This window comes from Poecilia reticulata, chromosome 3 (assembly GCF_904066995.2).
Source record: "Poecilia reticulata chromosome 3, P_reticulata-male-v2, whole genome shotgun sequence".
In the NCBI taxonomy this organism is placed as follows: domain Eukaryota; kingdom Metazoa; phylum Chordata; class Actinopteri; order Cyprinodontiformes; family Poeciliidae; genus Poecilia; species Poecilia reticulata.
In genome coordinates, this window is record NC_088832.1 from 3,088,082 (window position 1) to 3,102,432 (window position 14,351).

At 39.8% G+C, this 14,351-nt stretch overlaps 1 protein-coding gene and 1 long non-coding RNA gene across 21 annotated transcripts in view; one reads left to right on the top strand and one right to left on the bottom strand.

Annotated features, from left to right (window-relative positions):
* The window catches only part of cemip (cell migration inducing hyaluronidase 1), a 226,456-nt gene that overhangs the window by 21,221 nt on the left and 190,884 nt on the right, over positions 1 to 14,351 (bottom strand). For 18 of the 20 annotated variants that reach the window (XM_081604931.1, XM_081604930.1, XM_017303972.2 and 15 more), the window contains 4 exons: positions 8,997 to 9,032; positions 7,899 to 8,054; positions 6,418 to 6,598; positions 403 to 618 (listed from right to left, as the gene is read on the bottom strand). In XM_081604931.1, the coding sequence (XP_081461057.1) occupies positions 403 to 618; positions 6,418 to 6,598; positions 7,899 to 8,054; positions 8,997 to 9,032 (589 nt within the window). The remainder of the gene's footprint in view (positions 1 to 402; positions 619 to 6,417; positions 6,599 to 7,898; positions 8,055 to 8,996; positions 9,033 to 14,351) is intronic. The other 2 variants (XM_017303981.2, XM_017303974.2) reach the window with 1 other exon arrangement.
* On the top strand, positions 10,549 to 11,347 carry LOC145551048 (uncharacterized). The gene is made up of 3 exons (XR_014086814.1): positions 10,549 to 10,627; positions 10,904 to 10,930; positions 11,106 to 11,347. It is a non-coding gene; the product is annotated as an uncharacterized LOC145551048 (long non-coding RNA).

Below are 14,351 nucleotides of genomic sequence, written 5' to 3' on the forward strand. Positions count from 1 at the left end.
TTAACTGTGTTTTCTTTTTGAATTTAGGTACTGCAGTCAAAAGATGAATTAAACTTTATTAACTAAAAAAAAATCAAATGAAAAATAAAATTCACATCACACAGAGCTAATATTAAGTAGTCCTGCTTTTTTACACTATCGGCACAGAACGGCAGGTCAGAACTCTGACCAGCTTCTCGGCTTTTCTCGTCTTCATTTTTGTCCGTTCTTCAGAGAAATGAGCTACTAGAAATGCTGCTGTCATTCAAAACCAAACTTGATCATGTTGCTGTTGCTCCCCGTAATTAAACTCACAATTACGATCCTCTGTATAGAGCATTTTGCGTGCCTTGCATTGGCTGTTCACTCGCTTCTGCGGGCTCAGAACCCTAATTATCTGATAATAACTCGGGACTGACCAACCTGTGCATAATGGCCACTGCAGATTGCAGCTTTCCAATCAGGCACATCAATGCAGTCAGGGTGACGGAGCAGCCAGTTGTCTTCTTTAACCAAAAACGCTCCAGGATATTCACTAACTGATCCATCAATGTCATGGAAGATGGTTGTCTTATCTCCATCCATCTGCATCTTGTTGAACCAGGGACCCGGTTCTCCAAAAAATACCCGAGACGTGATCTGGAGTAAAGTGAAAAATCTGCTCATATTGGCTGATCTGTGGAAAAAGGCATCATTCAAGATCAAAGGCAACACTCAAAATCAAGTGTTGGGCACCTGTACCATTTTGAGGTGTTTTTTATTTTCTTTCATAAATTCAAAAATAGAAAAAATACATGAATTTGGCATTCATCCAAATAAGAACTGCTCATGACTCCCCCAATTATGAAATTAGCTTCACATATGAATGTCCAGTTGAATGTTATACATTCAACTGTATAACCAGATATTTAAATACATTGAATAAAATGACATACACACATTTTCACTCACTGCAGTGAGTGAAGATCAGAACTAACTTCTCTGTGTATGATTTGGGTTAAACCTTCCACAAGTTAGCTGATGGAGTCACACCTGTGCATGTATTTAAAGGCAACACCTGAAACATACTGCTTTCTTGTTTGACATGATGAGTAGGTCCAAAGAAATCAGCAAGGAGAGAATTGTGCAGCTGCACAAATCTGTTTCACCCTTGGGAACAGTTTTCCTTGAAACATCTACATTTACCTGTGCAAACAACTATATGCAAGTATAGGCATGACGGGAATGTCCAACCATCATACTGCTCAAGAAGGAGACAATTTCTGTGTCCCAGAGAGGAATGTCTTTAGATCCGAAATGAGCAGAACAATCAGTAAGACTTCCATTACGCACAGTGAAACTGCCACAAGAGCTTTCCAGCAAGGAAGAAGCCTTTACTCCAAAAGAAACATAAAAAGTCACATCACAGTTTTCAATTGCACACAAGGACAAAGAGCTTAATTCTTGGAGACATGTTCTGTGAAACTAAAGTGGAACTGTTTGAGCATAATGATCAGCATTACATTTGGAGGAAAAAACAAGGACGGTTGAGCATCCTAACTGTGAAGGATGCTACAACTTTCACAGTTGTAGAATTGCTTTGCTCCAAGAGGAACTGGTACACTTCATTAAATGGACGGCATCATGAAGAAAGAACATTATGCACAGATATTGAAGCAGCATCTAAAGACAGACAGAAAGTTAAATCTTGGGCACAGATTGGTCTTCCAACCAGGGTGAAGACAAAGTGGCTTAAGGACAGCAAATCAATGTTTCATGTACGCCATCACAAAGCTTTGATCTGAATCCTATGGAGAAGCGGAAAATGCACATGAGAGTGAGATGGCCTACAAACCTGACTCTATCAGGAAGAATAGGCCAGAACTCCAGCAAACAACTTGAGCAAAAGACCTTTTGCATTTGTGGAAGGAAATGCAAATGGTTTGGCCCAAGTCATAAAGTTTAAAAGAGTCTCTGATACTGAATTTCTGAATTCAAAGAAAGTTACAAAAAATCTCTAAAAAAATTTCTCGCCAAGTTTTCTGGCACTTAACAAATAGAAAAAAAAAAAAGGTAATTCTAACCATGGATTCCCCAGTCAGGGGCAGATCTACTGGGTTGCAGGGTTGGCAGTTGCCACCCCAGCTGGCGACTATGAATTCGCATAGCTATTTGTTATGGCAAATTGGACATTAAGAGCATGAATCTCTTTTTTCCGGCAACATCGAAAGCAACACAATGTAGACCCTGCTTAGGAAAGCAGGGTCGGTCCAAGCCTCCATGGCAAAGGGGCCCTAAGCAACATTTTGACTGACAGACCAGCCCATCAGGTCATTTCTGCATGTTTGCAGTTAACAATATTCACCCCACTGTTGCCAACTCAGTGACTTCTTGCTACATTTAGCAACATTTCAAACAAAAAGAAATTGGTATCGACCAAAATCAAAATCAGCAGGTCAGATTAATAATCGGCGAATGACCAGAAAACTGCAGTCGGAACAGTTCAACTTAAGATGCAATACATACACACGCATTCATGACATTCTTTGATTAATTAAATGTCTCTTAGGTGTAATTACAATAATAAAAATGTTATTTCTACCCGGTGAATCTGGAATCTGGACTGTTACCAGCACCGGGTTGAGCTGAACCTTCAGATGATTTTAACAGAAGTTTCACATAACTTAGAAGTTGAAGTAAAAATAATGTTTGTTTTAGATGAATAAATTATCAGCAGCAAACAACATATCGCAAACTACAGCTTAATTGTTTTTAGCAGTAAAAATGAAATGTTACCACTCCCAGAACAAAAAGCACAAATTCATATTTACACAGTACACTCCCCTGCATCTGCATGAAATGGTTTGTTCCTGCTGACAGTGATGGTGTTCAGCAGCAGTTGTGGTGCAAGAACAATTGTGGCAGTTACTATGCTGCCAAGGAAAATAATAAAGGCAGGTTTTCAAAGAGAGAGAGAGAGAAAGACAAAGACAAGAGTGTCAATTTGTAACAGTTTTTCTCAAAAAGAGGTGGGTAGATTGTGTGAGATTATAAACCTAAGCAAAATTTGGTTTTGGGGCCCTCTGTCAGTGACTTTTTAGCTATATTTAGTGACGTTTCAGAGAAAAAAAATAATGATAATCAAAATTGGCAGGTAAAGCTTCTTAAAGATCGGCAATAGGCAATCGGTCAGATAACTGCAATTGGTGCACTCCTATTTAAGATGGAATACATACACACGTTGATTACATTAATTTCTCTTAAGCGTAATTCCAATAGCTAAAAATCTTATTTATACCAGGTGAGTCTTTCTCACCTAGGAATGTAAACCAGTACTGGGTTGATTCTGAGCATCCAAATAATTTTAGCAGAAGTTTATTAAAAATAATGTGTGTTTTATTCATGTGGTTACATGAATTGTCTCAGCAGCAAGCAGCTTATCGCCAACTACAGCTTGGAGAAGCTCATTAATATATTAATGCAGTAGCCATGTAGACAATATGAAAAATTGAGAAGTTTTAATTATTGTTGTCAAACGTTGACACTGACAAAATGACACTTTGATACAATGAAAAGTATCAAAGTCTGTGTGCAGCTTATATAACAGTACATTTATTTTTCCCTCACAATAACTCTGTATACAGCCATTAAAGTCTAAACCACCGGCAACAAAATTGAGTACACCCCTAAATGTCCAAACTAAGCACTGCTTGTCATTTTCCCTCCAAAATGTCATGTGACTAGTTAGTGTTACTAGGTCGAAGGTGTGTACAGGGAGCAGAGGTGTTCAGTTTTGTAGTACAGTTCTCACACCGTCTCATATTGGTCACTGAAAGTCTCTCTGAGGATCTTAAAAGATAAATTGTGCTACATGAAGATGGCCAAGGCTACAAGAGGGTTGTCAACACCCTGAAACTGAGCTGCAGCACAATGGCCAAGATCATCCAGCATTTTTTACTGGGTCCACTCAGAACAGATCTTGTGTTGGTCATCCAGAGAAGCTCAGTGCACGTGCTCAGCGTCGCATCCAAATGCTGTCTTTAGTCTACTGTTGCTGTAGTCAATAACCTTGTAATTTTATTCATTTCCTGTTAACATTTGTGTTAAAACACAGTGGGACACTGCCGGACTGCAGGATTTCCTTCTCTAGAGGAAATCTGTTTATTTCCACCTCTGTAATAAAGTCACCGTCTGTCTCTCATCCTTCTCCCGCCCTTGTTCACAGCATTGAGACACCCAGATTGATAACTAGAATTTGCTTCTTTTTGTTCTCCCAATAAATCCCTAATCAAGTTCCACTTGGCTCAGAACTTGGCTGCTAATGTCATTATCCAAACCTCGTGCCATAATTACATCACTTCCTCTCACGAGTTCAATAAGCCGATTACATTTCTTAGTATTAGGCCTGGTCATGACATTGTTCAATCCCCATTTATTGATATGGGAATCTGTTAAGAAAGTACATTTAGAATATGCTAGTTTTAAAACAACATGACTTGATTGAAATGGACTGATTATAGTTTTAAAATTAAGAAATTATTCTGGCCTATTGACCTTTATTTTACCTGTAGTTACAGCAGATTGCTTGCTAAGATGGTTTGATCTGCCCTTTGTCTGTCTGGGAAAACAATCTGGAAAAGTTCCAGCTTTTCACACAGATCCGTGAAAAGCCGTAAAACTTCAGGAGAAGCTCTGCTTCCGCTTTATTTAGACAAAGGGGGCAAATGGCTGTAGAGAGGGTCAGAGACAGCTCCTGGTTGGATGAGCAAAGATACGCCTTATTTGAATAAATTAAAGACAAGAATACGCCTTTACTATAAAACTTTCTACACAGACGTAATAAATCAGATTTGCTCTTGCAATTCTCCAAAGACGTCTTTGCTTTTCTTTCTTTCCTTCTTCTTTTTTCCCTTTGGTCTCAGGTAAATGAATGCATGTCTCTGTTGTTCTGCAGATTCTGTTGTAATTTCATACGTTGTCTTCTATTGGATTAAACTCTACAATTCTGTGACGTCAACACTCATTGTTGTTTTTTCTCTGTGGCTACAGGGACGACCTGGGATCCAAAAGAGGAAGATAAAGCCAGAGATTTCCAAAAATATACTGTGACTTCAAATCTTCCTCAACAAATCTTAATTGGAGGGGTGAGAGAAAGCATTTTAAAGTCAATGACACAACTTGCCACATGACAAACACGTGATTGTTGAACAATAATGATAGAGTGAAAAGACTGAAGCTGAATGAACTGAGTGCAGCCAGACAGGTAAGATTTGAATCAGCCTAGAGGAGGATCAGAAATACCTGTGGAGGTAAATCTGAGTCTGGCATGATCAATAATCATCATCATGCTGACCACGCCGTGCCAGGCGATGTGGTCGGTTCTCGCTCCAAGATCGTGCCTTCCGTCGTACTCACATTAAGAGACCATAGTCAGCAGCAATAAGGTGGTCATTTGTGACCTGGGGCAGCTTCTGTGCTCTGATGGGGTTGGAAATTGAAATGAAACTCTTCATCCATTTTCTTTCACCCTTGTCCCTCAGTGGGGTCAGGAGGGTTGCTGCTGCCTCTCCAGCCAATGTTCCGGGCGAGAGGCGGGTCACCCTGGACAGGTCGCCAGTCTGTCGCAGGGCAACACAGAGACACACAACCATGCACACACACACACACCTAGGGACAATTTAGAGAAACCAATTAACCTGACAGTCATGTTTCTGGACTGTGGGAGGAAACTGGAGTACCTGGAGAAAACCCACCATGTACAGGGAGAACATGGAGACTCCATGCTGAAAGACCGGGAATCGAACCCAGAACCTTCTTGCTGCAAGGCAACAGCTGCACCACTGTGCAGCCCAAAACTCTTCATGCAAGCTATTATTTGATTGGAGAAAATGTAATTAAGAACTTTGGAAATGAAGGATAGGTTAGATCTTGGATGAGATTATTTTAGTTTGAAGGGTCAAGACATGGTTTCTTCATAATGAGAGTAATGGCAGCAGATTTAAATGCTGTGGGGAGAAAACCAGAAGACTGAGAGGAGGGATGATGTAGTGATGATAGGGATCACAGAAAGTGACAGGTTTTCATGAGAACTGTAGGAAAAGTATAATGTTGACACAAAGGGGAGAATGTGTCTTATTGAAAATGTGCTATTAAAATAAATGACTTGACATTATTCACAGTTTGATTATAATGAGAATGAATTGGATTTATATTAAAAGTAAGTAAATGGTGTTAGTTTGAAAAATAAGGTACATCCGCAAATATGCAATTAAACATGTTGGATTACAATGTAATGGAAAAGAATTGCACTAAGTTTAGTGCAATTCTTTTTAAACACGTTTAAACATGTTTGACATGATCAAACTTGGGTATTTTAGTGCAATGAATTTTCTTGACAAAAATAAACTAATTTATGCAAAATTGAAAAAGCATAAATTTCCCCAGTGACTGCTAACTTACAGGAACTTGGTCAAAGGTGATGTTGGTGACGTAATTCTTTGGGCAGCTCTGCCACGAGTTGTTGAGTCTGAACCCAAAGGCACTGGTGTGTCGTCCATGCAATGCTGCAAATTTTCGAAATGTACAGTTCTGAACATTGACTGGACCATCATAGATCTGCATGCCTCGAATAGGAAAATCTCTACAGAGAAAGAAAGCCATACAAATCATCTCTTTAGCAGTTCATGAACAGAATTTGTGACCTTGTTTACAGGATAGTTGTCACAGTTTTATCATTATGTACTTGCATGAATATAGCTAAGTTGAACACTTAATATAAAAGCAATTTATTTAATTTATCAGCCCATTGCACAACAGACTGAAGCGTCATGATAGTTTACAGTTTCACAGTGACCATAAAGCATTATTTTTTAGACTTTGTGGCACTGCAACTTGGTGTAGTCCAGTGGTTCTTAACCTTTTTTGAGGTACCGAACCCTTCAGATTCATATGCGCATTCACTGAACTGGTTTTTTTTCCCAAATTCAAGACATTGGGTCAAATCCAAGATTATTAATTCTTCTTAAAAGGTAGAGTCTCTGAGAACAGTTCTTCAAAATATAGTCAGTTTTCAGCACAGTTGAGCTGACTGTCCAGGTACGACCCAAGGTATTTAAAATTTGCCAGTTTTAACAGGTTGGCCAACGAGAGAAACTGGAACCACTTTAAGGTCTTGTTTAGATTATTTAATTTATTTAATAAAGACTTTGCGGTATTCTGATTTAGTAATGTAATTATATTAGTTGTGTTACCACCCCCACGCCACTAGAGGCAGTAGCAACCCCGAAAAGATGCGACTAAGGAGCAGATTTAGAAGAACACCGAAAGCTACAGAATTTGGTAAAAACTGTGAGCTTTGCTGTAGTAAATAAAGATACAAGTTCAAGTCCATGCTGAGAGTGGAGCTCCTTCAATCAGGGCTCCTCCACAGCTCTGATTGGCTAAGCAATGTAACGTGATCCTCTGATTGGCTCAGCAATGTAACGTGATCCTCTGATTGGCTAAGCAATGTAACGTGATCCTCTGATTGGCTAAACAATGTAACGTGATCCTCTGATTGGCTAAGCAATGTAACGTGATCCTCTGATTGGCTAAGCAATGTAACGTGATCCTCTGATTGGCTAAGCAATGTAACGTGATCCTCTGATTGGCTAAGCAATGTAACGTGATCCTCTGATTGGCTAAGCAATGTAACGTGATTCTCTGATTGGCTAAGCAATGTAACGTGATCCTCTGAAGCAAGTGATGGCAAAGCGGGGCGTCATCACGACTTTACACAAGTGTGTCTTTACCTCCGCGGCAGAGGCTCCGCTGAACCCCTGAGACTGACTCACCGAACCCCTGGGGTTCGATCGAACCCAGGTTAAGAACCACTGCTGCACTGATGCTCTTCAGCCTTAAAAAGAACAGAGTGAATTAAAGAGCCTTGAAAAGCCACCTACATTCCACGTGGCAGTGTCCTACTGGAGAAATCAGAACCTCCTGGGCCCCATATGTTGTTATCTGGAAGAAGCATCCCACGATTATCACTTTCACCAACAAAGAGAGAGTTCTTCACCTGCTGATGAGAACCATCATCATCTGGAAATGTTCCTCCACTATGAAAAAGTGAAATAATCCATGATGAATCAACATTTCTGTGTTCAAATCTCCCAAGACATTCACTTCAGAGATAAAAAGCCTGACACCTGAGGTAAAACATACATGAAAGCATCTCATCTACTATACAAGGACAAAACATCTCAGTCTTAAACTTCTCTACTGCTGCATGTTTAAAAGGCAAAAGACTGAACTATTTTAGGATCAAAAAGAAAGTCAATACATTCATGAAAAAGTGTTTGTCCACTTTCTGATTTCCTGTTCTTTGCATGGTTGTGACACTGTACGACTAACTGCATATCCTAGGAAGCAGCACGTGTTTCTCATTCAGGGCGGTGCTGCAAGTGAAACGCTTTCATGCGTCACTGACTTGTTCAAAGACACAAAGTTCTGAGGTTTGTTGCTTGTCTATTTCTTTAAGAAAGAGGAGTCTGAAAAATGGCTAATTATAGCAAAAAAGTGCTAAGTTACAGTAGAACAAGTAAAATAAATACAGATATCCAGTATTAATGTACAGTGTAAACAAAAATAGAAGATGAACAAGGAGGAAGTTTTTTTTCCTTAACATTCTGTCAAATATGCATACATATTCAAGGCATATACTTCAGTCATTTAAGAAGTACTGAAGTACTTTAAGAAGTACTTCAGTACTTCTTAAATGACTGTTCAATATTTTTTGTTTATGTTAATAGTTATAATATTTACTGCAATGTTAAATTATTCTACTCAGTGATTGCTGGTATTAAAAGAAAACAATGGAAAAAAAAATACAATCCACCTCAACACAGACCAAATCCTCAGCGCTTTATGGAAATCAGAGGATTTGGAAAGTCCACTATTCTATTGAGAAACTTTTAATACTGTATTAACTGCCTCCATTTCTCAGTGCATAAAGAAAGCAAAGGGAGAGAAAGAATGATAAAATATATTGAAAGTCTTACCTGGCAAGAGTGAGACCAATGCCATTGTCAGCAAATCTAAAGAAACGACAAAGATGAACAAAAAGCTCAAAAGCTTTATTATAAGTTTAAAAAAGGAAATGACCTTTAGGATTGTAATTGTATGATTACACAACAAAAATAAAACCAGATATGCAAAACAGTTAAAGAGGAGTAGGCAGAAGTCAAAACTAAATTATTTACATCCCAAACAAAACATAATTGTCACCCAAATGCAGAGTAGCAGAGGTGTTCAGTAGATGGTGTAGATTTAATGAAGATGATTAACAAAAAACTTTTAAAAAGACCACAAGGGGCCAGGGCAGAACACAAGCCATAAACCCAAGTGGAAAAACATCAAGGCGACGCAAAGGGAACGAACACGAGGCAGAACAGGAAGAGAAACCAGCAAGGAAGGAGACGAGAAAAGGAGTTTGGTCCTGTCCCAATACTCCCACCCTCAGTCCTCCTTGTGTCCTTCAAATGCACGTCCATGTTGAAGGGTTAGAGGTCATAGTGTGTCCCTCCCACATTACCACATCCACCCATTTTGGGTTCTATTTCCACGAAGTTTGCATTTTTACGGAATTTGGCAAAGTGTGTTACCCACAAATCACTACTCAGGCAGACTTATGGGAATTTTCCAGTCTTTGTAGAGAACTCAAAGAAAATAGCATGACAGGGCAAAAGTTTGATATGATAAACTGAGCAGAAGAAAGGAGAAATATAAAAGAAGTCATAAACTGTGAGGAAAGTCAAACAAGATGTTACAAATGCAAGACAAATTTCAGATCTTAAAGTTTTGAAATCCTTATACATATTAGTAGAAAGATTTTTTGTTTTGTTGCAACATTTAAGCACTCTTAAATAAAATTATTCCACTTTATAGATGGAGGTGACTTTTAGAAAGCAGTATTTGTGAGTATACCTTAGCCAGAGGATTGCACCATAATATAGATTTCTTGTGTAATATCCACTTTTGAAATGTTTTTTCTAAAACAGTAATGAAGTCGCAATTGACAAAATCAAAATCTCAGTCAAAAAACACATCATTATTTATTTTGAATTTCTTTTGCAGAAAGGGAAAACTTTATACATAATCATGAAATGTATATATTTTTTGGGAGTGAAATAGGAAGTTATTTGGTTCTTATTTTCTTCAGAGATATTATGATTTTTAAACAATTGGTCAGGATGCCTCCTGAACGCCTCCCTGGTGAGGTGTTCCGGGCACGTCCCACCAGGAGGAGGCCTCGGGGAAGACCCAGGACACGCTGGAGGGACTATGTCTCTCGGCTGGCCTGGGAACGCCTTGGGATTCCCCCGGAGGAGCTGGAAGAAGTGGTTGGGGAGAGGGAAGTCTGGGCCTCCCTTCTGAAGCTGCTGCCCCCGCGACCCGACCCCGGATAAGCGGAAGAAAACGGATGGATGGATGGATGGATGGATGGATGGATGGATGGATGGATGGATGGATGGATGGATGGATGGATGGATGGATGGATGGATGGATGGATGGATGGATGGATGGATGGATGGATGGATGGATGGATGGATGGATGGATGGACAAAAATGTTTTCCAGCTGCGTCCAGGACCTACTGCCAGTCATCCAGATGTTGGTCAAGAAAGAAGCAGGTCAGATTTATTGAATTTAGGGATGTCACAATTCCTTGAATGTTTCAAGTATATGTCTTTCTGTGTGTGATAAAGTAGCCAAATCCTGTCACTAATTTGGACACTAAAGCTATAAATGACTGGACAAAGTGAGAGTTCATCTATTAAAGTGACTGCATATGAATACATAAACTAAAAACAGGAGTATAGACATTCTTTCCATGAGTGTCTTTGTGGAACTTCTGCTTTGTTATTAAAATGAATATAATTTCAGATTTTCGTTTTTTTTTTTTCCAGGTTGACTGTGAGCTATTATTGTTACAGGTTAGTTACAAGTACAGAAAATTAAATGTTAGGGATGAACAAATTAGACAATTTTATTTAATTAATATACAGTATTAATACTGCTGTATTAAACAATATTTTATCAATTTAATAATAAAGCAAGACACTTATAAAAAATGTCATACTCCTATTTTTCATTTATATTGTCTGGCAGGATGGCAGCAGCTATGAGGCGGAGTCAGGATGGACGCTGGTGAGGTGGAGACCGCAAGTACTACAGGAGAGACGTTGGGCCTGTCCTGAACGCACAATGTTGGATAATGTTTGGACAAAAAAACACTGCCAGATGGTCCAGAAGAGGACAAGCATTTATGTCGTATTTTGTGTGGAAACAGTGAAAAAATAAAATGAAGAAAAGAAAAAAAAGATTTGGACATACAGAATTAAATAGTACTCTTAAAATAATTAATCAACACAAGACAGGTTGTTGTAATTATTGTGGAAAATTAGAAACAGTACAACATATTTTTTTAGAATGCAACAAATATGTATGGGAAAGAGAGGTATTACTTAGAGCAGGGGTCCCCAAACTTTTTCCTGTGGGCCACATAACTTTTTCCTTCTCTGCTGGGGGCCGGAGTCAGTTTGTAACAGAAAAAGTGTGACGATTGCAGGAGAGCCTAAATGTAAAAATGTATTGTTTTCCAGAAAGCACAATCAAATAACCCTTTCTGGGACAACCCCAAAGTTTTTTTTGTTGTTTTTTTTTTAAACCAGAAAACATACACATAAAAACGTGCCGCTCCAGGTTTTCCACAACAATGCAGCAGCAGCAGAGGGGGACACACCCAACATTAAGAGTAATAACAGGTCAATTGAATATTACATTTATTACGGTTGAAAAAGAAAAAGTTGCCCAGATTAGATTTAACTGAACTGATTACGGTCGTTTCCAAACGGTAACTGTAACAGTAAAACGCTGATCCTTTGTGTTGCTACTAGCATGTGCTAAATCAGTGGTCCCCAACCTGGTCAACGGTCAAGATGTGGAGATTATGCTGCGGCCCGGTGGTGAGGGGGAGGGTGGACCGTCAGATAAGGTTTCTGCATGTTGGTGTTCCCACTAAATACTGAATATGCCCAATTTGAATTGTCTTGGCCCTTTTATCACAGCCTGTGGGGTTTTCCCTGACCAGGGAAGAGAATACGACCTTCTGAATGTGACAGGCAGCCAATCAGAAAGCGCGGTGACGTCAGAGCAGAGGGGAATATCAAACAGCTGACATATCGCACAGCCCAGTGGATATCAGAGATATGTGGAATGTTTATCATTAAATCTAAAGGTCATTATTATGTTTATTCAGTTAAAAATTTTAACTATAAAAAAAACATATTCACCTCCAAATCATAGTGCAGCAAATAGAGCGGCTGCTCCCGTCGTCTTTTATTCACCGCCTTTTCTTTTTGTTACATCTTTTATCTCTTAAAATGACTCCACAAACTATCACTATTGTTTCTACATCTTCATCCGTGTTTGCTTATTCTAAATTCCCGCTATGTTGGGGGTTTTACTGGATTATTCTCTGGAATCGGGATGTTTGTGACTGGAATCGGTTCGTGTTGCTCCTGCCTTGGACACACGAACCAATCAAACCTGTTGGACTTTTATCAGCTCTGTGGTCACAGAGGTTTGGAGAATCTGTGACCACAGAGGAGACAATTCTTAAATATTGCCGTCTAAACCAGACTTAAGACTCACAAGCTCTACTCATCTCCTCTCGACCACTGCCCAAACGCTCTCTGACTGTGGTTGGTTTGGTAACGTTTATATATCCCTTGAAAATAACAGAAGTGCCACAAAAACTAAAATTTTACTTACATGAAAATTTTAACTCATGATAATGACTAACGGAGCCCTGAGCTCGTTTCTCTGCAACGAGACGGTCCCATCTGGGAGTGATGGGAGACGATGACACCCGAAGTGTTGCTTATATCCACAGCCTGCTTGGTCTCTACATGTTAAAGCAGCTTGAAGCTTCATTGCCTCATTAGCAGCCGGTCGCCGCATGTTACGCAGAGCGGCTTGTAATGTGGGACTCACCTACCGGTCCGGGATAAATCCATCCTCCTGTCTCTTCTCTGGGCCTTTTCCCCTTTGCAAAGAAACTTTCCAAAGACATCTGATCTGTTTCTTACTCATTTTGCTGCTTGTGGGCTCAGTGTTGGCGCGCAAGTAACCGAGACTTCCATTGATTCACTTCCTGCTAAAGAGCCCCCTGGTTGTTGAAGAAAAATCCACATAGTCCAGAAAATACGGGAAATGAAAAAAAATCTGAATGCTCTCTGGTATTGTTCAGGGGGCCGGACCAAATGTGGAGGCGGGCCGAATCCGGCCCGCGGGCCGTAGTTTGGGGACCACTGACTTAGAAAGTCAAGTAAAAATAAAAATAAGTTAGATATTAGAGTGTTGTTTCAGAGATCGTCAGGGGATGTAGTTTTTTGTAGTATTTTTAATTTTCTTAGAAGAACGGGTATTATAGGGAGATTATAAGCGTCTGATCCATACACCAACCTGGAAGGTGGCGGTAAAGCACCTAAAAGTTGTTGGCCAACAGCCTTACAAAAAGAAGAAGAATCCACATTGTTCTGCTGAAGCACCTTTGCATATGCTAGGCTATTTGTATGCTAAGTAGAGTCATTAACGACTCCCGCAAGCCCACTACCCCACTTATGGGACTCCGCAATCGACAGTTTATGTCTCCCATGAGTGACAATGCGCTTCCCCGCTAGCTGTCGGTAGCTATCAACAGTATTGTGGTCAAGACCACCTAACCCGAGACCAAGACCAAGACCAGAGCGTATCAAGACCGAGACAAGACCAAAACTTTTAAGGTTCGAGACCAAGTCGAGACCAAGTCGAGACCAAGACCGAGGGAAGTCGAGACCGAATCAAGACCAAGATCAGCACCGTGCTCTACATGATATGATAAAATGTGAAATATGATCAAAATTACTTCTCAAATTGATCTGAAATATCCATATTCCCATAAAAACACCTAGATATTAAATACTTGATAAATTTTACCAATATTAAAATTAAGTGCTTCCATCTTTGTGCTACAATCCGCATAGGTCTCGTGCCATCCCTAAAAAGATAACACCCTGGGTGTTTGCCCATATTGCTCATGTCAGAAACCATCACTGTCTGCACCATTAAACATAGCAATTGAGGCAAAGCCCTGACGGTAAATAATACTCAACTATGAACACTCACTGACCAAGGAGCAACAAGCAAGAAGTAACCAAGCACAAGGAGCTCACAGTGACTGTTCTCACCCTCTCTCTGGCTACATGAAGCCAGGTAGTCTGACACCATGGCAGACATTACAGCTGCCACTTTGAACGAAAACAATCATAGAGCAAGGAGCATGCTCTGCGTACTCTCATTCTTGTGTTTTAT